We start from the raw sequence: 27,114 nt of genomic DNA on the forward strand, positions 1-27,114 counted from the left end.
GTCACCTGTGATGAGACATCCAGGGGAGAAGGCTACACTATGATATACGTTTGTGGGGCATCTAAATATGGGTGGTAGCTCAGCATGTAAAAATGAGCAAGACCACCTATAGAAAGTGGAATTAAATTTTTTTAAGTTTTATTTATCTAAGTAATCTCTATACCCAATGACGGGCTCAAACTCATGACCCCGAAAGTCACGTGCCCTTCTGACTGAGCCGGCCAAGAACCCCCAGAAAGTGGAATTCTAGGCTGGGAATGAGTATTATAGAAATATTCTAGAGCCCAGGCTCTCCTATCCCTCCAGCAGGCAAGTTTATTACACCAAACTAAATTCAATAACAGCTGTGAAAAATCCAGCTCATTTCTTTTATTGGCCAATATTGCAAACTACTGTTTTTTCTGGAGGCTATTAGGGGACATACACTGAGAAAGTATAACAAATATCTAGAAGTTCATATTCATCATCAGTCCATCAAAGCCAGGGCTCGGAAAGAGAAGAACTTACCTGGTTTCCTCTTTGATCTACAGATCCTTTGTAGCATATGAGGAGAGGGCCAATGAGTCCTGAAGCTAGATCTCTCTCTGGATTAATGAAGCTCGAGTAATATCGAGTCAGGCACCGAGGATCTGATTTAGTCGGCCCATCTTCTACAGTCACTGTCCATTTATACTTGAATATCTCTCCTGGCATAATTGGCATATCTTTCAAATGTTTCATACCTATCCATACCCAAACCACAAAATCTCTTGATTAGATTATAACAAACCACATTTTAGTAAATCATGTTGTTATTTCAAGGGCTCTACAAATTTATATGTACATACCATGTTTCTTAATAAATTGAAACTAAATTTTCACCTATTATAAGTTTAAGATTCATGCAATTGTTTTACAGTAAAAGTGGATCCAGGACTTCAAGTTATATTACAAAGCTGTAGTGATTAAAACAGTATGGTACTGGCACAAAAACAGACATATAGATCATTGGAACAGAATACAACATCCAGAAATGAACCCACAACTATATGGTCAATTAATCTTTGACAAAGCAGGAAAGAATATCCAATGGGAAAAAGACTGTCTCTTCAACAAATAGTGTTGGGAGACCTGGACAGCAACATGCAAAGCAATGAAACTGTACCACCTTCTTACACCAGACACAAAAAATAAATTCAAAATAGACTAAAGAGCTAAATGTGAGACCTGAAGCCTATAAAAATCCTAGAAGAGAGGACAGGCAGTAAACTCTTTGACATTGGCCATAGCAACTTTCTTCTAGGTAAGTTCTCTGAGGCAAAGAGATGAAATAAAAAATGGACTGTTGGGACCTCATCAAGATTAAAAAGCTTCTGTACAGCAAAGGAAACACTCAACAAAACGAAAAGACAATTGATGCAATGGGAGAAGATATTTGCAAATGATTTAACAGATAAGGGGTTAGTATACAAAATCTATAAAGAACTTATCAAACTCAACAGCCAAAAAGTGAATCATCCAATTAAAAAATGGACAGAAGACATGAATAGACACTTCTCCAAAGAAAACATCCAGATGGCCAACAGACACATGAAAAGATGCTCAACATCACTCATTATCAGTGAAATACAAATCAAAACCACATTCAGATACCACCTTACACCTGTCAGAATGGCTAGTATCAAAAAGAAAAGAAATAATGGGTGTTGGAGAGGAGGTAGAGAAAGAGGAGCCCTCTTGCACTGTTGGTGCAAATGCAAACTGGTGCAGCCACCCTGGAAAACAGTATGGAGGTTCTTCAAAAAATAAAAATAGAACTACCCTATGATCCAACAGTTGCACTACCGGGCATTTACCCAAAGGATACAAAACACTAATTCAAAGGAATACATGCACCCCTATGTTTATAGCAGCATTATTGACAATTGCCAAGATATGAAAGTAGCCCAAGTGTCCACTGATAGATGAATGGATAAAGAAGATGTGATGTGTGCATGTGTGTGTGTGTGTGTGTGTGTGTGTGTGTGTGTGTAAAATGTAATATTATTCAGGTATAAAAAAATGAAGTCTTGCCACTTGCAAAGAGATGGATGGAGCTAGAGAGTATTATGCTAAGTGAAATAAGTCAGAAAAAGACAAATACCATATGGTTTTACTCAAATGTGGAATTTAAGAAAACAAAAAAAAAATAGGGGAAGAGAGAGAGAGAGAGAGAGAGAGAGAGAGAGAGAGAGAGAGAGAAACAGACTCTTAACTACAGAGAACAAACTGATGGTTACCAGAGGGGAGGGGAGGGGAGGGGATGGATGAAATAGGTGATGGGGATTATGAAGTGCACCTGTCGTATGAGTGCTGGGTGATGTATGGAAGTGTTGAATCACTAAATTGTACACCTGAAACTAATATAACAGTGTATGTTAACTAACAAGAATTAAAATAAAAACTTTAAAAAGTGAAAAAAAGAACTTAACAGGTCTGGGGCACCTGGGTGGGTGGCTCAGTCGGTTGAGCGTCCGACTTCGGCTCAGGTTATGATCTCGTGGTTCGTGGGTTCAAGCCCCACATTGCGCTCTGTGCTGACAGTTCAGAGCCTGGACCCTGTTTCAGATTGTGTGTCTCCCTCTCTCTCTGCCCCACCCCCAATCATGCTCTGTCTCTCTAAAATAAATAAGTGTTAAAAAAATTTTAAAAAAGAAATGAACAGGTCTGTCCACCATTACATAGAATAGATATTATTAAATGTTTATAATAAATAACTGAAAATCTATGAAGAAGAAAAAAATACCAAGTGCTTAAAGAAATAGAGACATCAAAACCACAGTGGTAAGCTACAGTTGGTAATCCAGTTGACTCTGAGAATTTCAGGCCTGAATATATTCCAAAGGACTGCTCACTGAAGTTTTTTCTATGTTTATTTATTTTTGAGACAGAGAGACAGAGCATCAGTGGGGGAGGAGCAGAAAGAGAGGGAGACACAGAATCCAAAGCAGGCTCCAGGCTCTGAGCTGTTAGCACAGAGCCTGACGTGGGGCTTGAATTCAGGAATGGAGAGATCATGACCTGAGCCGAAGTGGGACTCTTAACTGACTGAGCCACCCAGGCGCCCCTGCTCACTGAAGTTTTAACTCACATATTGTATAAAGAGATGTGGTATCCAAATAATGCTGCAACAAACATAGGAGTACATATATCTTTTCAAATTAGTGTTTTCATTGCCTTTGTGTAGATACTCAATAGTGGAATTATTAGATTATATGGTGTTTCAATTTTAAATTTTTTGAGGAACCTCCACACTGTTTTCCACAGTGGCTGTACCAATTTACATTCCTAACTAATAGTATATGTGGGTTCCTTTTTCTCTACATCCTCTCCAACACTTGTTATTTTTCATCTTTTTTATTTTAGCCCTTCTAAGATATAAGGTGATATCTCATTTTGGTTTTGATTTGCATTTTCCTGATGATTAGTGATGTTGAGCATCTTTTCATGTGTCTGTTGGCCATCTGTATGTCCATTCTTTGAAAAAATGTCTACTCAGGTTCTCTGCCCATTTTTTTTTTATTTTTTTTATTTTTATTTTTTGGGACAGAGAGAGACAGAGCATGAACGGGGGAGGGGCAGAGAGACAGAGGGAGACACAGAATCGGAAACAGGCTCCAGGCTCTGAGCCATCAGCCCAGAGCCCGACGCGGGGCTCAAACTCCCGGACCGCGAGATCGTGACCTGGCTGAAGTCGGACGCTTAACCGACTGCGCCACCCAGGCGCCCCCCATTTTTTTAAATTGTATTATTTATATTTTTGGTGTTGAGTTGTAGAAGTTCTTTATATGTTTTGGATATTAACCCCTTATTGGGTATATCATTTGCAAATATCTTGTCCCATTCAGTAGGTTGTCTTTTTGTTTTGTTGATGGTTTCCTTTGATGTGCAGAAACTTTTTATTTTGATGTAGTTCCAACAGTTGTTTCGCTTTTGTTTCCCTTGCCTGAGGCTGAATAAAAAAACACAGGAAACAGTAAGTATTGGCGAGGATACGGAGAGAAAGGAACTCTCATGTACTGTTGGTGGGAATACAAAGTGGCATAGCTACTGTAGAAAACAGTATGGAAATTCCTCAAAAAGTTAAAAATGGAATTACCATATGATCCAGTCATTCCACTACTGTGTATTTACCCAAAGAAAATGAAAACACTAATTGGAAGATATATGCACCCCTATGTTTATTGCAGCATTATTTACAATAGTTAAGATATGGATGCAACCCAAGTGCCCATCAATTAAATGAATGAATAAAGAAGATGTGGTACACACACACACACACACACACACACACACACACAATGAATTATCACTCAGCCATAAAAAGGAATGAAATCTTGCCATTTTCAATGACATGAATGGAGCTAGAGAGTATATAATGTTAAATGAAAAAAGTCATTCAGAGACAAATACCATATGATTTCACTCATATGTGGAATCTAAGAAACAAAACAAAAGAGCAAAGTGAAAAAGAGAGGGAGAGAAACCAAGAAACAGACTCAACCATAGAGAACAGACTGATGGTTACCAGAGGGTAGTTGGATAGAGGGATAGGTGAAGTAGGTGATGGGGATTAAGGAGTGCACTTGTCGTGATGAGCACCAGGTGTTGTATAGAAGTGTTGAATCACTATATAGTAAACCTGAAACTAAGATTACACTCTTAACTATACTGGAATTAAAATTTAAAAATAAAATTTAAAAAACATTGAGACACCTCTTTTCACCCACAAGATTGGCAGGATTTTTAAAAACTGTCCATGTCTAGATATCAATAATGTGGGAAATTACACTTTCATATATGACTGGTAGGACTGTGAATTATAACTTTATTTGGGGGCAAAAGTCTGGCTATCTATTAAAAATAAAAATATGTATACTGTGACTTAGAAATTCCAGTTTGAGGTCAGTGAACTTCAAGATAGGTCAATAGAAACTATCCAACCTACAGATGAGAGGGAGAAAGAAAAAAATATGATGAAAACATTAAGGTATGTAGGACAACACCAAGAGGTCAAACATTCTTGTAATTAGAGACCTGGGAAAGGGGATAGAGAATATGGTAAAAAATTTATTTAAAGAAATAATGACCACAATCTTTCCAAATTTGTAAAAACAAATGTACAGATCCTGGAAGATCAGTAAACCCCAAACAGGATAAATATGAAGAAAATCACAGCCAGAGAAAAATAACCTCCAGGGGAAGAATAATTCAATGGAATCAAAACTCAGCTATTACGAATGCCAGAAGATTGTCAAATAATATTTGGAAAGTACTAAAAGGAAAAAAAAAACACCTCTGAACCCAGAATTCTATGTCCGGCAAAATTAGCCTTCAAAAGTGAAGACAAAATAAAGACATTTTCAAATAAGATAAAATGAGAATCTATTTCCAGCATACTTGCACCATAAGGAATGCTAAAGGAAATTCTTCAGATTGAAGAGAAGTGATCTGAATGGAAGTGCTGCATTGGTAATAGTAAATAGGTAAATATGAAGGAATATTTTTTCCTCATAATTGTCTAAAACTACATATGACCATTTAAAGCAAAAAATTATAGCATTTTCTTATGTGTATTGGTAAGTATATAGATGTAGTCCATATGGAAATTATAGCATACAGGATAGGGGGGTGATAGATGTGTCTACATCATACATAGCAGCTGGGGCGAAGGCCAGTATAATGTTAGTGCTGTTGAGGCTATGACCTCATCCATATCTACAGGTAAGCGAACTTAGGTGACTGAGGTGACACTTACCTTTAGGCAATCTCCCTGAGTACAAAGGACTGACGTCAGTGATTCCATGAGGGTAGATGTTATATGGTCGGCTTGCTTGATTTTTAAATATAATCTGCAAGTAAAAGTGAAATAAAAGACCAAGTCTTAAAAGGGCCAGGATCAACCAGTGTGGCCCATCTCCAGAAGACAAAAGCTGCCTTATGTCCATACTGTAGGGGTTTGAGCCCACATAAAGCTCAAAACATTTGTTCTTTCTGTATAACTGCTCAGATAGTCACTTAGCTTTTTCACTAAAGGCCCCTTTCCATTTCTTTACAGTTATTTCACTTGTTCAGGAAGTATTCTTTGCACCTTCTCAAACTAATTGAAATTGAATGTCTGCTGAGGACACTGCTTCTTCTCAGCCTTTTCCCACCATTTGGGCCCTAGTTCCCCAACAGCTGAGAGGAAAACAGTGACTCAGGTGATAAAATTCTTCACTGAATGAGCAGGGACGACTAGGATGACAGCACTCTCAACTGCCCCAGGATATATGCTGGCAATCATTCCCCTAGCTTAGGGCCCCCTGATATACATATGAAGGGTCTCATGACTACTAAACGATAATAAATGGAGTTTCCCTAGCAACAGCTAGCCCCTTAAGGTCCTGGAAACCTTGTTTCCAAAATTTCTTAGAGACTTACTCTATCCCTTACCCCCACCGAACCTGAGGGTATATAATCAGTTACCCATTACAACCCCAGTGCAGCTCTTCCTGCCCACAGGTCCTGTCCACATGCTTTAATAAAGTCACATTTTTGCACCAAAGGCGCCTTCAAGAATTTTCTTGGCCATAAGCTCTGGACCACCCCACCATCACCCTAAAACTTCATTACTGTTAGGTTTTCCTAGAAATTCACCTTCCCACTTACTTAGTTGACTAATATCTGTTTCCAGATTCTCACTGTCAAGTGCTTCTGTTTTCACTGAGAAAAGAGAGTACTCACCCTCCCGCCATCAAATCTACCCACCTATGTGCATATATGGCCACATTCCCTCCTGCGAAAATCACCTCCTATCTAATGACAACATCTCTTCTGTTGTACTACTACACAATAAGGCTGCAGCATCTTCCATTATGAAAACTTCCTTTTGGAACAGAATAGTCACTTAACTGACTAAGCCACCCAGGTGCCCCAATATACTCATATTTTTAAAACAAATTTATAGTCCACATTTATCTGTGTAACATTTATGATTTTTAGATGATCATATCCATTGGAGACAAGGCTAAATTATGAAGCTTTTAGATACTCAAAATTCTCCAGACTTTGTCTTCTGACCCAACCTTGTATCTCCTCCTCAACTTACCAACAGTGTGTCTCCAACTTCTCCATAAAGTAAAGGTCCTAGGATTCCTGATTCATACTGAATAGCTTCACGAGTCTTAAATGTTTCATCTGTGTATGCCATAAATCGAACTTTTTTGTACTTCCTACCAATCCGCTGAGGACCACTGTTCAAATATAGATGTTTATAACTTCTGCATGAGACACAAATAGATGACACGTTGGGATGCAGAGTTCTAGGTAGGGACAGGTGGCTAAAATCCAGCTCTAAAACAGCTCATGAGATTTAATCAAGGGAAGGAGGGAGAAAAATACAAGTATCCCTGATACTTAGCTATGTTAATAGGGCTATATTATTTGATTCCATATCTGTACTTAATCCCAACCATGGCTTGAGGATTTGTTGTTTTGAATAATTGGGAAGAACTTTTTGAAAATGAGGAAGAGTTCATACCAAGAGTCAAAGGTGCTTACCTGTCAATGGGGGTGGGGGCCGAGGGAGCATAGTCCCAGTCCTCCTCTTCGGCGGCAATATAGTGGATCCAAGTTTTAGGATGCTTCTTGGCAACTGAGCGGATTTGAATAAAGGGAGAAGGGCTGTCGCCATCAAACCTAACCATGTCCATGTCAGAATCATAAAGATCATCATCATAATCTTCCTCTTTTTCGTTAGTTTTCATCCGTAGCTGGGGTTCCTCTGGGCAGCTATCTACTTTGACATAAGCTTCCATGCCATCTGGAGTCAGACAAATCAAACAATGTCAGATTCCTACAAGACTCTGGCCTTCAAGACCCTCTCCTAAGTGTTTTCTTCTTCATGCCAGTACTCTTCTTTGCCACTCTCCTACAGGGATTACCTCCCCCATAGCTGTTCCTTGTTGCTTTCTTCCTATATGGTCTTTGCACTCACTGTTTCCCTTCAGCCAGACTCTCCTCCAATCTATGTTTTATCCCTTTTCCAACACTCACTCATTTGCTCTTACAATATATATGAATATTTCCCTTGTGGTATTGGCTCTGAGCCTATCACTCTCCAACTCCCAAATTATAAACGAGCAGACTTGACACACTGAGTATTTTCAGCATGTGGTTGCCTAGGTCAGGCCAACTCCCCACTCCTCCAGTTACCTATGATTTCTATATGTATTCCATTGAATCATGATACAAACCACCGATTTAATAAGTTTATCAGGAAAAATGTCAGTATAGATATAAATTTCAAGAAACATTCCAAGTTCATAAAAACATGGAAAGGTACAACTCAGAGCTAAGGAAATATGTCATATATTTTAAGAGCATGTCTGTCTGTGACTAGTTGTGAGCCCTAAAGCAATCTCATCTCTGGCTTTAAAAATGTGGATGGCAATACCTCCTTCCCAGTCTATGCCACAGGCTGTTCTGAAGCTCACTCCAAAGAAGGGGGGCCTGTTTACTGGGTGATGGGGAACAGGGTAGCTCTCAGGAGCGGCAGACAGCTAGTCTTTAAACTAGTTCATGTGGCTTCAAACGTTATTTATTCTAGGTCTACAGATGAAAAGTTTTATCTGAGTTCCAACAAGACAAAGCATTTTTCTGCAAAATGTGGATTAAAATCAGTGGAAACAAGTCAAAATAATAAAACAAAACATAAACCCTTCAAAGTAGATAGTGACCAACCTGCATACAAATAAATAACCTATTCCTGTTGTTTGCCCAGTAGGATATCCTTTGCCCCCTAATGTCTTATCAAAAGTCCCCCAAACATGATGTAACAGATGGGGAAAAGAGGTCCCATTCTTCATCATTATAAAGGACTATAGACAAGGCCACTCACTGAACATAAGGGGGAAATAGTGGAAGTGTGGCAAGATCCAATCTCTTCTCCAAGGCAAACAAGGAATCTGAAGAGAGCATTAATACAAGAGTGGTAGGAACAAACGAGTGCTGAGTGCTGTTAGACATGAAACATTAGGCCTCCTCAACATGTTTCTCCAACAGCCCTCAATAGCCACAAGAGGAGACTAGGCAAGGAGTGATGTTACATTGATGCAAGTTGAGGAGTTAGTGGAGTAAACACACAAGACGGCAAATGGGGGTGGGATGATCGTGTTATATGAATTTTCACAGGCTGTAGCTCCCAATGAGGTTACATTAACAATAATTTGAAAGTGTAAGCACTGTTGCCCCAACTCACTTAGATGGGACCTTTGGCCCTTCGCAAAGTCCTCATCAAGACGTCTTCGAAAACCTCATGTGGTGTGTCACCTATGCTTGGCAACTTCCACCCGCAGCGTGTCACCTCCTACCAGGTGCTAACAGAGCACCTCCGTGTACACCAGGAGTGTGGGCTTTCATGCTGAGAACTGCAGTATCGTCTTGTCTTTGCTATTTACTGCTCTCGGCATCACTACTGCTATCCTACAACCTAGGTGACTTATTTCCTTACATTTCTCATAAAACATCTCTTCGGCTATGACCTGCAATGTCTCTCTCCATGGTATTGAGGCCTAGTCAATGGGATCAGGCTGGGAAACCAATACTGTACTGTCTTCCTCCCTTTCACCACAGCATTCATTCCTAAAATATCTCCCCTCCCTCTATCATAGTCATTTAGACTAAAAATTCACCAGTACTACTAACACTCAAGCCCTCTTACGTTCAAGGTGAAATCTTTACTCTGAAAACTGACAACTAGGGCACCTCAGTTGAGTTCTAACATAATCTTATACTGGACAGTGGACACTAAAAGAAGAGCTGAATATGTATAGTACTAATTTTTAAGATCAACAGATATTACCATGCTGGTGGGAAGAGATGTGACAAAACAGTAGAAATTGGCCAAGGTCCATCAGGAATGTCTGAGCAGTGAGGAAAGTTATTGGTGAGATCTCCAAGGAGGCCTGGCGGTGGTTTCTGATGAGAAATGTGTGACCTTCAAGAAAAATTGAGTGCACTTCGGGAGTGGTGCCCATTCCAATCACATGCCAATAGACTGATTTCTTGTGGCATCCAGTCAGACCTATAAAGTAGAAATAAGATAGTTATGGTCAGCAAGTAGAGAATTTGAAAGGGAAAATGCTGTCTAGGATAGGATGGACAAACTGACCTTCAAATTTTATTACTGACTTGGAATAAAACTTTCCAAGGAGGCTAGGATACTGCCAAACCAACAGCTCTCGCCAAGGTCACCCACCAGTGAGTGCCATGCTGCTAAATCCAATGGACCATTTTCAGCCACCTGCACTTGTTGACCATTCATTCCTTCTTGAAATTCTCTTCCTCCCTCGATCTCTGTGCCAACACCTCTCTGGTCTTTGTTCCCCTGTTGTTTAGACAGCTCCTTGTCTCCTTTCCTGACTTCTCAGTAAATTACAGATCACCTAGGATTCACCCCTAGCCCTTATTCTCTTATTGACCAATATTTTCTCCTTGAAAAATATCAAAATTATTCTTTTTACTACGCTCACTTCTCACATCCAACCTGATAACAGTTATGGCAATATAATTAATAACACTAATATTTACTGAGCACTTATTTTATACCAAACACTATCCAAACTATTTTACAAGTAACTCATTCACTCCCTCCAGTAACCATATGAATGTAGAAACTTTTGTTATCAGGAGAGGAAACCAATGCCCAGAGAGGTTAATTAACTTGCTCAGATTGGAACCCAAGCAGCCGTATGCTTAGACTCACACTGTTAACTACTAGGGCACAATTTTCTCGTATTTTGGCGCCCGAATCTTCCAAATATATCTATTTTTCACCATCATCACTATCCCCACCATCTTAATCCAAGCTAGCTACCATTATCTCTTGTCTCTGTGTCAAGTCCCAACTCTCTAGTAAGTCCTAGAAAGCCCTGAATGGTATTGCCAATTTAAGTTTCTTGCTTTTGTTTGTGACCTGTTTGTCCCAGGGGAAGCTTAAACATCTTCTCTTTGTTCTCTGAAATTCCACAATCATAATTTTTTGTGGGAGTCTTTTTAAATATTATGCTACTGGGAAATTTTTATATGAGGACTCAAATACTTTCATCTATCATTTTTTTGATTTCTGAAATCTGTTTTAAACTGTATTCTCAATCTCTTTTCATTTTCATTTCTGGGAGATTTTCTCTATTCTAACTGCCTTCTATTGAGTTTGTATTTTGAAAACCATATTCATCATTTTTGTGAGTATACCCTTATTTGGTTATTTCTTTTTCATAAAATCCCATTATTACTTTATTGATGCAGTATCTTCTTGAATCTTTATGAAAATACTAAGTAGACCTTTTGACAAGTTTTGTTCAGTTCTAAGGATTATCTCTTTTTCTTCTGGGATTATTATTTTATTTATCTCTGCAAAACCCCTTCATATTTCAGGCTTTCCTTAAATATTTGTTCATCCTTGGCCCCATCTATTTTAAGCAAAAGGAAAGAGAAATCTGTGAGCTCTGTGTACATGGGCAGGCCTTCATTTTTAGGTGACTGGAAAAAGAATCAGCCACTTCAGTTTAAGACCCCACCAGACACCAGAATTCAGTGGGCTTTCCTCTGGGCATATGGAGCTGTCTGAAGACAACCAGAGGAGAGAGCTGTGGTGGTAAGTGAGGAAGATCCTGAGGATTCTTGAGCACAAATGGACATACCTGGCAGAGACCTGTTGACATAGCCGTTGACCGTGTGCATTTCATGCTGGGCCTGAGCAGATGAGTGCCAGCTTTTTCCTGAGGAGAGAGGAGGCAAATACAAGGCTAGCTCAGTGTCTGTCTCACGAATGACGCTCCATTTCTCCTTCCCTCCGTCCCATGCTGTGAGCAGTCTTTGCCCCCAATCAGTAAGAAAAAGGGAGAAGACAATTACTAAAAGGCAGACATTTCTTGCTCAAATTGATGGTCTCTCCTTATATTTGTCTGACAGTAGATGGGAAGGGATGATGACAAGTGATAACGAGAAGGGAGAATATTGGTTAGTTTGTGCCATGAGGATTTCACTCTATTCATTCACTGACTTATTTGAAAGGGAGCAGACAGGGGTGCCTGGGTGGCTCCCTTGGTTACAGTTAAGCATCCGACTTTGCCTCAGGTCATGATCTCGTGGTTCGTGGGTTCCAGCCCCACGTCATGCTCTGTGCTGACAGCTCAGAGCCTAGAGCCTGCTTCGGATGCTGTGTCTACCCTTCTCTCTCCCTCTCCCCTGCTTGTGCTCTGTCTCTCTAAAATAAATAAACGTTAAAAAAATTTTAAAAAGGAGCAGATGAAAATCATCGTAGAAAAGGACTCTCAGTCCCTGTCCCTGTCCTAATTGCTTCATTCAGGTTGTAGTAATGAAAACCCAAAAACCTGAAAGCTTGCCCACCTCCCCTCTGAAATTAATGAGTGAAAGCACTGTAAATATTATCATGGCACAGCCATCTCCCTGAAGTTGCCCCTTTGTATAAAGGACTAGCAGCTAATACTGAAACTTTCTGAAGCACCCAGCCTTTGTGGGTAATTCTCCTAAGTTCATTTATCTGTTCATCTACTAATTTCTTCATTCATCCAAACGCATTTACTGAGCACTTCTGAGTGCCAGGCACTGCGGACAGAGAAGACACTCTGCCTTCAAAGTGCTTACAATTTAGCCTAAATAGAGAAGCCAGCAATTATAAGTGAAGAGTAACGTCATAGAGATGAGAACAGGCTTTTACAAAACCAGAGAGAAGAAACTTCACTTCACCTGAAAGGGAAGGGATATAATATCAAAGTATCAGGCAATGATGATTTAGTATGATAAGGAGGAAACTCCTTTGTTTGACTTTCTAGTGGTGTTTTGAAGATGATTATTTTATTGTTTTTTTCAAAAAAGGTTGTGAAATATTATTTGAAGTAGCTAATATAAATACATAGTTGCATTTGCTCTGTTTATTGTAATGTATACTAAATTAATGCAGAACCATAAAGACAATTTACTAAAATCTACTCACAAATTTGCTTTCTGTATCCTTCATTTCATCTATGTAATATTGTGCTTTAAAAAAATTTTTTTAGGGCGCCTGGGTGGCGCAGTTGGTTAGGCGTCCGACTTCAGCCAGGTCACGATCTCACGGTCCGTGAGTTCGAGCCCCGCGTCGGGCTCTGGGCTGATGGCTCAGAGCCTGGAGCCTGTTTCCGATTCTGTGTCTCCCTCTCTCTCTGCCCCTCCCCCGTTCATGCTCTGTCTCTCTCTCTGTCCCAAAAATAAATAAACGTTGAAAAAAAAAATTTAAAAAAAAAATTTTTTTTAGCATACATGACATTTTATTTTCTTGATGAGGGGATCTCTATTTTCTTCACCAGAATTGTCATTAATACAAAATCATCAGGGTTTGTATACCAAAAGTTTTCTCCAGGACCTATTAAGCCTTCCTGTTCAACTGCATTTGTAAATAAACTTGCTGATGCATTAAAAAAAAAACTGTGGAGGGTCCCATGGGTGGCTCAGTTGGTTAAACATCCAACTTTGGCTCAGTTCATGATCCCACGGTCCGTGGGTTCAAGCCCCGCATCAGGCTCTGTGCTGACAGCTCAGAGTCTGGAGCCTGCTTCAGATTCTGTGTCTTCCTCTCTTTCTGACCATCCCCTGCTCGTTCTCTCTCTCTCTCTTTCTCTCTCTCTCAAAAATAAGTAAACATTTAAAAAACTGTGGAAATATATAAACAGGCATCTAACCCAGACTGGAAGGAAAAGGAAAATCTTCACTTGGTGTGAAGGTGCAGACAGGCTTTCTAGGCAGAGGACACAAGCGTCAACAAGGATCTGGATGCAAGAAAACACAGGGCATGTTGCAGGGCAATATAAAATGTGTTCAGCGTGGCCAGCATCTGCACAGTGAGGCAGGAAGAGGGGCCCAGTGAGGCTAGACACATCATCAGTAACAATGGAACGTCAGGGGACAGGAGAAGACAGGGAAACTAGTCAGGAGAGAGATGATGAGGTCCTCAGTTCAGAAGAAGCTGTGTAGGAGGATAATGGCTCTATTAGCAGGAGGAGGTAGCAAACGTTCTGATACTACTGAGGACCTACTCTGTGCCACATAATGTTCTAAGTTACTTAATTGAAATCACTTACATAATCCTCACAACTATCCTATGAAAAAAGTACTATTATTTCGATTTTAAACTTAAGAAAATTGAGACACAGAGAGGTTAAGTAATTTGCAAAGGTATTGAAAAGTAAGAAAGGAAGATAAGAGAGGGTATACTCCTAGAAGCAGACAGTCAATGCTGCTTGCCAAGAGCAGAGATGTGGGGGAAATGGGGAAATGTTGGCTAAAGGCTACAAAATTTCAGTTTTAGGATGAATAAGTTCCAGGGATCTAATGTACAGGCATGATAACTATACTTAATAATACTGTATCGGACACTGAAAATATGCTAAGAGAGTAGATTACAGGTGCACTCATCACACACACAAAATAGTAACTATGTGAGGAGATGGATGTGTTGATCACCTTGACTATAGTAATCACTTTATTATCTTCTGTATATCAAATCATCATGTTGTACCCCTTAAATATGCACTTTTACGAACATTTCCTTTAAAAGACACATGAAAAGATGCTTAAAATTACTAATCATCAAAGGGGCGCCTGGGTGGCTCAGTCGGTTGGGTGTCTGGCTTTGGCTCAGGTCATGATCTCACAGTTTGAGTTTGAGCCCCGTGTCAGGCTTTGTGCTGACAGCTCAGAGCCTCAAGCCTGCTTCGGATTCTGTGTCCCCCCTCTTTCTCTGACCTTCCCCTGCTCACACTCTCTCTCTCTCTCTCTCTCTCAAAAATAAACATTAAAAATTAAAAAAAATACTAATCATCAGGGAAATACAAACGAAAAGTGTAATCACATCAAAAAGACAAGAAATAACAAGTGCTGGTGATGATGTAGAGACAAAGAAACCCTGTTACACTGCTGGCGGGAATGCAAACTGCTGCAGCCACTCTGGAAAACAGCGTAGAGGTTCCTCAACAAGTGAAACATCGAACTGCCCTATGATCCAGTAATTCCACTTCTGGGTATTACCCAAAGAATTCAAAAACACTAACTTGATGGGATACATGCACCCCTATGTTCCCAAGTATAGACTCATACATGACTGGATAAAGAAGATGTGGTATGTATGTATGTATGCATATATATATACACGTATGTGTATGGGTGTACATGTGTGTGTATATATATATGTGTGTATACCCACACACATATATATGCACATGTGTATACACACACACACATGATATATAAAACTTGGCCATAAAAAAGACGGAGATCTTGCCTTTTTGCAGCAACATGGATGGACCTAGAGAGTATTTCAGTTATGTTAAGCGAAATAAGTTAGACAGAGAAAGAGAAATACTATACTATATGGGTTCACTTTTATGTAGAATCTAAAAAACAAAACAAACAAAGCAGAAACAGACCCACAGACACAGAGAACAAACTCGTGGTTGACAGAAGAGGGTACAGGGATGGGTAAATGGGTGAAGGAGGTTAACAGATACAAAATTCCAGTTATAAAATAAATAGGTCACAGGGATGAAAAGTACAGCACAGGGAATATAGTCAATACTCCTGCAATGCACTCATCATGGTGAGCATTTCATAATGTATATAGGTGAATCACTATGCTGTATACCTGAAACTAATTTAATATATGTCAACTATACTTCAATTAAAAATGTTTTTAAATTTTAAATAAAAAATACATAAAATTTTCTAAAAAAGGAAGAGGTATTTAAAGTTAGAACTAGAAGTCTCTGTTGATGGATTTAATGAAACTCAGGTTGTATTTTTTCTTGAAATTCAGTTTTCTCCCCATCTCTTTCATTCCTGAACAATAGTTTATGATCTTTCTATAATCTGGACAATAGCAGCCCTCATTCTCGAGTACCAGATTAAATTAATATATGTGATTTGTTTCAGGAGCTCAGGATTCAGACTGCGGCTCACTCACCTTCATCAAATACAGCAAACAGGAGTACAAATTCATGCAAGGTCTGTGTCCTTTCTTCAGCCAGACTTCCTGAAAAAGAAGTGAGAATATTTGTCTTCTATTACAAATCTTATCACAGGAAATCAGCACGAATAGCTGCTTTGTCTCTTGGTCTCCTGTTAACTTTACATAGTATTGCTTCTTGGTGTCAGGCCTTCTGTACCAGTTTTTGTAAAACTGTTTGGGGTAAAGCACTTTTTTTTTCATTTCAAATTTGTTCCAGACCAGTACTTTTGTAAAACATAGGAAAAACAAATTACTGAGAAAATGAAATTAAAGAGACATACAAAATACAAGTCCATATAATCATATTTCATAAATATGTATGTGTTCAGAACTAACAGAAAAGAGAAAAAGAAAAATTATAAAAACTGTAAATACTGTTCATAGAAACTGTGCACACAGGCAATTAATATAGTTTCTATTATACTTTTAACTTTTTTAACTTATGCAATTGTAAATACACAAAGCATTATGACCAAAATAATAATTATCAATAATAAACACCTATAGGGGCGCCTGGGTGGCGCAGTCGGTTAAGCGTCCGACTTCAGCCAGGTCACGATCTCGCGGTCCGTGAGTTCGAGCCCCGCGTCAGGCTCTGGGCTGATGGCTCGGAGCCTGGAGCCTGTTTCCGATTCTGTGTCTCCCTCTCTCTCTGCCCCTCCCCCGTTCATGCTCTGTCTCTCTCTGTCCCAAAAATAAATAAACGTTGAAAAAAAAAATTAAAAAAAAAACACCTATAATCACAATTTAAATCAACACCATGTATATCAATATTTAAAGTTGTTAATGTAACAAATGAACTTGCTTCATGCTTTAATTATTGAATTTGTCAGTTGTCTTTGTTAGCATTATATTTCTTCATTTGATTGGGAAGTTTTCTTACCAGGCTTCTTTAAGCAGGAAGATATTTGTTTAAGACATTTTCATTTTTCCTTGTACCTTTGACACTTGACAGTAAATCTTAGATTGGACAAAGAAAGTAACTCACCCATACAAAATTAAGATATAGGTAAAGCTGTCTAAAAACATCTTAATTCTTTTTATTTATTTTTAAAACAATCAAATAGTGAAATTGACTTTTACTTTTCATGTTTAAGTTATGAATCTTAACACAGGTATGGATTCATGAAACCACCAACCATCAGGACACAGAACAGTTCCAACATGCCTCAAAACTCCCTCCTTCTATCCCATTATAGACATATATATAGTCATGTATACAGAGACAGTCATATATATGGTCATATCCTTGGCAACCACTGGTCTGTTCTCCATTGCAGTATATTTGTATTTTTGAGGTTGTCCTACAAATGGAATCATACAATATATAACCTTTTGAGATTATCTTTATTACTCGAGATAATGCCTTTGAGATTTATCCATTTTGTTGAATATATCAGTACTTCATTGTGGTTTTTTTTTAATTTTTTTTTTCAACGTTTATTTATTTTTGGGACAGAGAGAGACAGAGCATGAACGGGGGAGGGGCAGAGAGAGAGGGAGACACAGAATCGGAAACAGGCTCCAGGCTCTGAGCCATCAGCCCAGAGCCCGACGCGGGGCTCGAACTCACGGACCGCGAGATCGTGACCTGGCTGAAGTCGGACGCTTAACCGACTGCGCCACCCAGGCGCCCCAGTACTTCATTGTGTTTTATTGCTGAAGAGCATTTCATGATGTGGATGTACCACAGTGTGTTTAACCAGTCATTTGTTAAAGGACGTTTAGGTTGTTTCCAGTTCTTGGCCATTACAAATAAAGGTGCTGTGAGCATTAATATACACATGTTTATGTGATTGTTAAGTTTTTATTTCTCTAGGGTAAATACTCAGGAATGGAAATTAGGTGTATATTTAATTTTATAAGAAACTGGTTATAACTGTGACATCAACTCCAGGGTGTATGGGTTTTTTTCCCTACCACCAAGCAATTCTGTAACACCAGCTGGGTGTCCAACAATTTAACTTAATTCTGGTGCTATCTCTCTGGAGATGGTGTAGATTCCCACAAGTTAAGGGCTCAGTTCTATGGGACTCCCCTGCACCCACATGTCAGATGCCAATCGAAAGTCCAAATCATCACCTGTGCTTCTGACCCACCTCTATAGCTCAGAGGTTCCAACAACACCTTTCTTGGGTTCCATTAATTTGCTAGAGGAGCTCACAGAAGTCAGAGAAATAATTTACTTACTAGATTACCAGCTTATTCAAAAAGGATACAACTAAGAAACAACCAGGTGGAGGAGAGGTGTAGGGAAAGGCATGGGGAAAGAATGCAGAGCTCCCATGCCTTCTCCAGGTATGCCACTCTCCTCAAATCTCCTGGTGTTCACCAACCTGGGTCTCTGAACTCCGTCCTTTGTGGTTTTTTATGTAGGCTTCATTACACAGGCACAATTGACTGAATCATCAGACATTGGTGACTGAGTTCGATACTCAGCCCCTCTCCCCTCTCTTGGGGGTGGGGGTGGGGTCAGGGGGGTGAGACTGAAAATTCCAGCCTTCTAGTCACTTGGTTGACTCTGTTGGCAATCTGCTCCCATCCTTAGGTGTGTGGTCTAAAAATCACCACACTAACGTAGCAAAAAGACATTTTTATTTCTCTCATCACAGAAAATCTCAAGGGTTTTAGAAGCTCTACCAGAAGGAGATGAAAACCAAATATAGATTTTATTTAAATCACAGTATCACACTGCCAAACTGTTTTCCAGAGTGGCTATGCTATTGTGAATCCCCACCAACAACGTATGAGACTTCCTGTTGCTCTGCATTCTTGACAGCATACTTAATTTTAAAATTACTACATTAGGTATTCTAATAGGTATGTAGCAGTATTTTGTTATGGTTTTAATATACATTTCCCTAATGACCAATGATATCGAGCATCTTTTCAGGTGTTCATTTACCACTTCTTTGCTGAATTATATCTATTCAAATCTTTTGCCCATTTGAAGAATTGCTTTTCTTCCTTATTGTTGACATTTGAGAACATGTTTTAGAAAATAAAATAAAATGTTTTATACACTGTGTATATATACATATATAATACATATATAAAATGTATAAAAATATCTTGGCTATTGTGAATATATATATGCATACATGTATATTCCATTAGTAATATATATATTACATCAGTCCTTTGCCAGATATATGATTGGTAAATATTTTCTTCCAGTCTGTACCTTGTCTCTTCATTCTCTTAACAGTATTTTTTTTATTACAAAAGCAAAAGTTACTAGTGTTGAGGAAGTCACATTCATCAATTTTTTCTTGTATGGACTGTTTTCGGTGTTTTCTCACCGAAAACGCTAGGTCAGAAAGATATTCTGCTATGTTTCCTAACAGTGTTATGGTTTTACATATTACATTTAGAACTATAATTCATTTTGAGTTAATCTTTGTATAATGTTAGGTCTAGGATCATTGGATACAGCTATCTAATTGTCCAACACCTTTTGATGAAAAGACTATCCTTCCTCCTTTGAATTGTTTTTGCACCAAATCAATTGGCTTACTTGTGTGGATCTATTTCTGCACTTTTATTCTCTATCATTAATCTACAGGTCTATTCCATTTACTAATATATGTTATGATTACTGCAGTTTGTAGTAAGTTGGAAAATCAAGTAGGATTATTACTCCAAATTCATTCTTTTTTGCAAAATCATTTTAGCTAATCTAGTCCTTTTGCCTTTTTGTATAAATTTCAGAATCAGCATGTCTGTGGCCACAAAAAAATCTTGCTGAAAATCTACAGACGTGGGAGGACTAAGAGCTCCACTGTTCTCAAACACAGTATGTCTCTCTGACTTCTTTCACTTTGTAGTTTTCATCATATAGACAATTCACATGTTTTGTTAGATTTGTATCTAAGCTTTCAATTTTTGGAGCTACTGTAAACATTCTTTTTTTCTTTTTTTTAAATATGAAATTTATTGTCAAGTTGGTTTCCATATAACACCCAGTGCTCATCTCAACAGATGCCCTCCTCAATACCCATCACCCACCCTCCCCTCCCTCCCACTCCCCATCAGCCCTCAGTTTGTTTTCAGTTTAAACATTCTTTCTTAAATTTTGGTTTCCATTTATTCACTGATAGTATATAGAATACAAAATTTTTAAAGTTTTTATTTAAATTCCAGTTGGGTAACATACAGAGTAATACTCGTTTCAGGTGTACAATATAGTGATTGAACACTTCCATACATCACCCAGTGCTTATCACATGTGACCTCCTTAATTCCCATCACCTATTTCACCCATTCCCCACAGCTACCTCCCCTCTGGTAACTATCAGTCTGTTCTCTATAGTTAAGAGTCTGTTTCTTGGTTTCTTTCTCTCTCTGTTTTCCCCTTTGATCCTCTGTTTTGTTTCCTAAATTCCACATATGAGTGAAACCATATGGTATTTGTCTTTCTCTGACTGACTTATTTCGCTTAGCATAGCTCTATCCATGTCATTGCAAATGGCAAGGTTTCATTTTTTATGGCTGAGTAATACTCCATTGTGTATACTTCTTTATCCATTCATTAGTCGATGGACATTTGGGGTCTTTCCATAATTTGGTTATTGTTGATAATGCTGCTATAAACATTGAGGTGCATGTATCCCTTCAAAGTAGTATTTTTGTGTTCTTTGGGTAAATACCTAGTAGTGTAAATGCTGGATCACAGGGCAGTTCTATTTTTATTTTTTGAGGAACCTCCACACTGTTTTCCCGGCTGTATGTGCCAGTTTGCATTCCCACCAACAGTGCAAGAGGGTTCCAGTTTCTCCATGTCCTTGCCAACACTTGTTTTTTGTTTTTTGTGTTGTTGATTTTAGCCATTATGACAGGTGTGAGGTGGTATCTCATTGTAGTTTTGATTTGTATTTCCCTGATGATGAGTAATGTTGAGCATCTTTTCATGTGTCTGTTGGCTATATGTATATCTTCTTTGGAAAAATTTCTATTCATGTCTTCTACCCATTTTTTAATTGGATGATTTGCTTTTTGGGTGTTGTGTTTCGTAAGTTGTTTATAGATTTTGGATACTAGCCCTTTATCAGATATGTCATTTGCAAATATGTTCTTCCATTCCATAGGTTACCTTTTAGTTTTGTTGATTGTTTCCTTCACTGTGCAGAAGTTTTTTATTTTGATGAGGTCCCAAAGTTTATTTTGGCTTTTATTTCCCTTGCCTCAGGGGACATATCTAGTAAGAAGTTGTTACAGCCGATGTCAAAGAGGTTGCTGCCTGTATTCTCCTCTAGGACCCACATAGATGGGTCTTGTTTTTTTTTTTTAAATCCATTCTGACAACACCCCATGTCTTTTGATTACAGCCTTTAGTCCGTTTACATTCAGAGTGATTATTGATAGATATTAACTTAGTGCAATTGTATTACTTGTTAGGTCATTGTTTCTGGAGATTTTCTCTGCTCGTTTCTAGTCTTTTTTTGCTTTTGGTGTTTCTTTGCCTACTTAAAGAGTCCCCTTTAATATTTCTTGTAGGGCTGGGTTAGTGGTCACAAAGTCCCTTATTTTTTGTCTGGGAAATTCTATCTCTTCTTCTATTCTGAATGATTGCCTTGCTGGATACAGTATTCTTGGCTGCAGATTTTTCCCATTCTGCATTTTGAGTGTATCATGTCACTCTCTTCTGGCTTGCCAAGTTTCTTTTGGGAAATCTGCAGCTAGCGTTATGGGTTTTCCCTTGTTAAGGTAAGGACTTCTTTTGTCTTGCTGCTTTTAACATTTTTTCTTTATCACTATATTTTGCAAATTTAATTATAACGTTTCTTTGTGTTGGCCTGCTTTTGCTGATTTTGGTGGGAGTTCTCTGTGCCTCCTGGATCTAAATCTCTGTTTCCTTCCCCAGAATAGAGAAGTTTTCAGTTATTATTTCCTCAAATAAAATTAGTGCTCCCTTTTCTCTATATAGAATACAATTTATTTTTAGCAGTTCTATTGAGATATAACTGCTATACAAAGAACTGCATATATTTAATATGTATAATTGGATGAGTTAGGCATATGAAAACGCCCATGATACCATTACCAAATCAAGGTAATAGACATATGTAACACCTCTCAAAGTTTCTGTGTCTTTTAGGGTGTGTGTGTGTGTATGATAAAAACACTTAATATGAGATTACCCTTATAACGAATTTTGAAGTGTACAATACCATATAGTCAACTATAGGCACTTATGTTATATAACAGATCTTTAGAATTATTCATGTAGCATAATTGAAGCTTTATACCTTTTGAATAACAACTCCCAATTTCCTTTCCTCCAGCTCCTTGCAACCACTATTATACTCTCCACTTCTACAGAATTTTAGACTACTTTATGACTATTTTATATGCCTCATATAAGCAGACTCTTATATTTGCCTTTCTGTGACTGACTTATTTCACTGAACAAAATACCCTCCAGGTTCATACACGTTTTTGAAAATAACAGGATTTCCTTTTTTCAAATGCTGACTAACACTCCATTATTATATACATCCATGTGAGTGATACATACATGATGTATGTATATATCACATTTTCTTTATCCATTTATTTGTCAATGGACACTTGGGTTGTTTTCACATCTTTGCTATTGTGAATAATGTTGCAGTAAATACAGGAGTGCAGATATCTCTTTGAGATCTTTTTTTTAAAAAATTTTTTAATGTTTATTTATTTTTGAGACAGAGAGAGACACAGCATGAGCAGGGAAGGGGCAAAGAGAGAGGGAGACACAGAATGTGAAGCAGGCTCCAGGCTCTGAGCTGTCAGCACAGAGCCCGACGCGGGGCTCGAACTCACGAACTGTGAGATCATGACCTGAGCCGAAGTCAAACGTTTAACCGACTGAGTCACCCAGGCGCCCCGAGATCTTGATTTCAATACTTTTTGATATATACCAGAAGTGGAATTGCTAGATTATACGGCAATTGTTTTAGTTGTTTTCCATAACCACTGCACTGATTTACCTTCCTACCAATAGCGTACAGGGTTCCCTTTTTTCCACATCCTTGCCAACACTGCTATCTTGATTATAGCCACTCTAACGGGTATGAGATGATATATCATTATGGTTTTGGTTTGTCTTTCCCTGATGGTTAGTGATGTTTAGCACCTTTTCACATACTTGTTAACCATCTGTATACCTTTTTCCCCCCAGAAATATATTTTCACATCCTTTGCCAGTTTGGGGAATATAGAAGGGGAATAAAAAAGTGAAATTCTCCACCAGTTTGGCGGTACTTTAAATTCTGATGCCTTTTCCTGATCTGCTTGCTTTATTTGATTTTTAGAATTCTCAAATGGCTGGGCTAGGTGTTTTGTCAAGGTTCTATAGTCGGGTTCAATGGGAGATAAAGGGTGGCATATGTTTCCTCCATATTACCCAGAACCAGAACCTCTGTTGACTTTTTTAAAAAAATGATTTTATTTTTAAGTAATTTCAACACCCAATGTGGGGCTCAAATTTCTAGCTCTGAGATCAAGAGCCCCATGCATCACTGACTGAGTCAGCCAGCCACCCCTCTGTTGACTTTTTAAGTCAGTTTTCTGTCAAAGAATTCTTTTGATTTTAAAGTTATTTATATTTTATATATAAACATGTATTGATGATTTTATTGTTTTGTTAAACTTTATATCTCACAGATAACACACTGTAGTTTTAGCACTTTGTCATAAATTCGGATTATGAAACTGAACTTAGTGTATGAGAGATCATGCTTCTACTCCCTCCCCTCTTGTTTTTTTTTTTTCATAGTCATCATAATCATCCAGAAATGGTGGTTCATGTTCACAAATTCTTTGCCTATCCTCTCATGCAAATGTGGAGCCTAATTCTCCTCCCCTTTTATGGGCTGGCCGTAGTGACTCATTCCAACAAACAGAATGAGGTGGACGGGATGCTGTGTGATTTCAGAGGGCAGGTTAAAAAAGGGACCATATAAAAAGACAGCATGAGCCACCATAAAAAATATCTGGCTACTTAAGAGAGAGAAGACAAGCCAAAGACTGAGAAAAGTATTTGCAAAAGACATATTTGATAAAGGACCATTATCCAAAATGTACAAAGAACTCTTAAAACTCAACAATAAAAAAAACAATCTGATTTAAAAAATGAGAAAAGGACCTGAACAGACACCTCAGCAAAGATATGCAAATAAGCCTATGAAAATGTGCTTCATGTCATATGTTATCAGGGAAGTGCAAATTAAAGCAATGTGATACCACCACATGCCTATAAGAATGGCCACATTCCAAAACACTGGCAACACCGCAAGCTGGTGATGATGAGGAGCAACGGGTACAGAGCCACCTTGGAAAACAGATTGGTGGTTTCGTGCAAAAGAAAGCCTACTCTTACTGTATGATCCAGTAGTTGTACTCCTTGGCATTTGCCCAAAGGGGTTGAAGACTACGTATGCACAGAAACCTGCACACGGCTGTATTCATAACTTAAAAATTGGAAGCAACCAAGGTGTCCTTTATTGGTGAGTGAATAAACTAACTGTGATACATCCAGACAATAGAATGTTATTCAGTGCTGAAAAGAAAAAAGCTATCAAGCCATGAAAAGACATGAATGAAACTGAAATGCCTATTACTAAGTAGAAGAAGCCAATATGAAAAGAGTATATAATGTATGATTTCAACTATTTGACATTCTGGAAAAGGCAAAACTATGGAGACTATTTAAAATAACAGAGGTTGGTGGAACACCTGGGTGGCTCAGTCAGTTGAGCGTCCGATTTCAGCTCAGGTCATGAGCTCACAGTCCGTGAGTTTGAGCCTCGTGTCTGGCTCTGTGCTGACAGCTCAGAGCCAGGATCCTGCTTCGGATTCTGTGTCTTCCTCTCTCTCTGCCCCTCCCACACTCGTGCTCTGTCTCCATGTCACTCAAAAAATGAATAAACATTAAAAAATTTTTAATGAAAAAATGAAATGTTGTGGTTGTTGAGGAGTAGTAGAGGAAAGGATGGGTAGATGGGACATGTATGATACTATAATGATGGATACATGCCATTACACATTTGTCCAAACTGTAGAATGTAGACCAACAAGAATGAACTGTCATGTAAAGTATGGACTTAGGTTGATAATGGTATGTCAATGTAGGTACATCGATTATAACAAGCATACCACTCTGGGGTAGGATGTTGACAGTAGGGGAGGCTGTGTGTGGGTTGCAGGCAGGTGGTATTTGGGAATTCTCTGCAGTTTCTGCTCAATTTTGCTGTAAAACTGAAACTACCCTAAAACATGGAGTCCATTTAAAAGGAAAAAAAAGGAAAAACTTCTGGCTACCCTGTAGCTCCCACACTGAAAAGATATTGTGGAAAGCTCTAGCTATTTGAGTTTTCTAAGTGTAGGTGCCACACATGTGAATAAAGTTTTACTCAGGATGACCTTGGCTCCAGCCACTATCTGACTACAACCTCATTAGAAACCCTGGGATAGACCATCAGGTAAACATAGTCCCAAATTCTGTGAGAGACCCACAAAAAACATGAGAAATTAGAAATGATTATTGTCATTTTAAGCCACTAAATTGTAATAGTTAAAGGAATAAAAAAAAGTCCATTGAAGCTGAATTCACTATTAAAAACTCAGAATTACAGTAAATTCTGCAATGTTTACTTCCCTAATTTAGTGCATGCCATTAAACTACAAACTAAAAACAGCTTTGATTAGTATAAGATGATTTGTAGAATAATAAGTTATAAATGTTTGCTTTTCTCCAATTTTTACATGCTTTTGTGATACAGATGATACACTTGGATGTGTTCATCTCCAGGAAGCTCTCAGGGAATGTAACACAAAATTTAAGAAAAGACTACAGAGAGCCCATAGAATATAATATTTTCTTTCCATGGGCATAATGCTAGGGAAAAGAAACCTCCTTAGATGAAAGAACACAAATGCTATCTTTTATGAATCGACCTAGATGTTTGTACTTCTCTGTTATTTCATCTGAGTCCTACCCTCTCTGCCACTTACCTTCTTTGCAAACCAGCAGGGCTCCAATGAGGCCTGAATTTAGGTCTTTCACCAGGTCCACATGAGAAAAATATGAGTAGGTGAGACATGGAGGATCCGAGGCCATCGGTCCATTCTCTTTCAGGACCTGCCAGACGTAGGTATGACTCTCACCAGGAAAGACTTTATCATCTTCCTTCTCCTTCTGGCTGGTCTGGTCCTCATATTCAGCACCTAGAGCAAGAAGGGATACAATTGTCCTTTCCATACCCATTATTTACTCAAGGAAATGTATCAAGCTTGTTATTATCAACAGATTCTACACAAGAAATAGACTTTCTGCAACTGAATTTGGAAGACTACTAAGCAGCCTTACATAGCCCAGAGAAGTTGTAGACCACTAATGCAAACGTGAGGGGTTCGGGGGGTCTCACTGCAACCTCCAGATATTAACAAATAATACTACTTTCATCATTGCATCTTTTTACCTAGTTTGCGTTCATTCAACTTGACAGACATAGGTTGCTTATGTACTTTGTCCCAGATTCTTTAATGAGCACTGGTGAGGATAGTGGAAAGGTGAGATACACGGAGTTTTAAAAATGTTTTTAACTTGGCTCTTCTCTGGAGGAACAGATCACATCAGGGGCAGATATTTTCTGGCCGCCCCATCCTTAGTGGTGTTAAAATGGACTCCTGGATTAGTGTGATGCCTTGATTCTCAATTGAGCACTATATGTGTTCATTGTTAATGAAGCGTCATTGCTTCCAGGTCATTTCAGTGGACAGGGGTAGAGAATATTTAAAGGCACTGACCTCTTGTACTTCTATTGAAACATCTTTTCTAGCAACTCACCATAACTTCCCGGATTTATAATAGTCTCTGGAGTTCCAGAGCGGTTCAAGGCATTCAGGGGGCTCTTCATTTATACCCTATCTTATCCCCTAATATGTACACATCTGAGAGAGGGACCTCTCCAACACAGCAGTGCAACACACCCCTGAACTGCCCCTACTCCGCCTGTACTTTCACTAGAAGCTTTCAGCAACCAAGACCACCTCCAAAGGACAGATGG

General features: G+C 38.6%; 1 protein-coding gene across 2 annotated transcripts in view; it reads right to left on the reverse strand.

The window, feature by feature from the left end:
• The window catches only part of F8 (coagulation factor VIII), a 131,574-nt gene that overhangs the window by 67,537 nt on the left and 36,923 nt on the right, over positions 1 to 27,114 (reverse strand). For both annotated transcript variants that reach the window (XM_043570610.1, XM_043570609.1), the window contains 8 exons: positions 26,060 to 26,272; positions 16,019 to 16,087; positions 11,703 to 11,780; positions 9,863 to 10,084; positions 7,561 to 7,822; positions 7,109 to 7,280; positions 5,777 to 5,870; positions 508 to 722 (listed from right to left, as the gene is read on the reverse strand). In XM_043570610.1, coding sequence (XP_043426545.1) covers positions 508 to 722; positions 5,777 to 5,870; positions 7,109 to 7,280; positions 7,561 to 7,822; positions 9,863 to 10,084; positions 11,703 to 11,780; positions 16,019 to 16,087; positions 26,060 to 26,272 — 1,325 coding nt within the window. The remainder of the gene's footprint in view (positions 1 to 507; positions 723 to 5,776; positions 5,871 to 7,108; positions 7,281 to 7,560; positions 7,823 to 9,862; positions 10,085 to 11,702; positions 11,781 to 16,018; positions 16,088 to 26,059; positions 26,273 to 27,114) is intronic.

This window comes from Prionailurus bengalensis, chromosome X (genome assembly GCF_016509475.1).
Source record: "Prionailurus bengalensis isolate Pbe53 chromosome X, Fcat_Pben_1.1_paternal_pri, whole genome shotgun sequence".
NCBI lineage: Eukaryota > Metazoa > Chordata > Mammalia > Carnivora > Felidae > Prionailurus > Prionailurus bengalensis.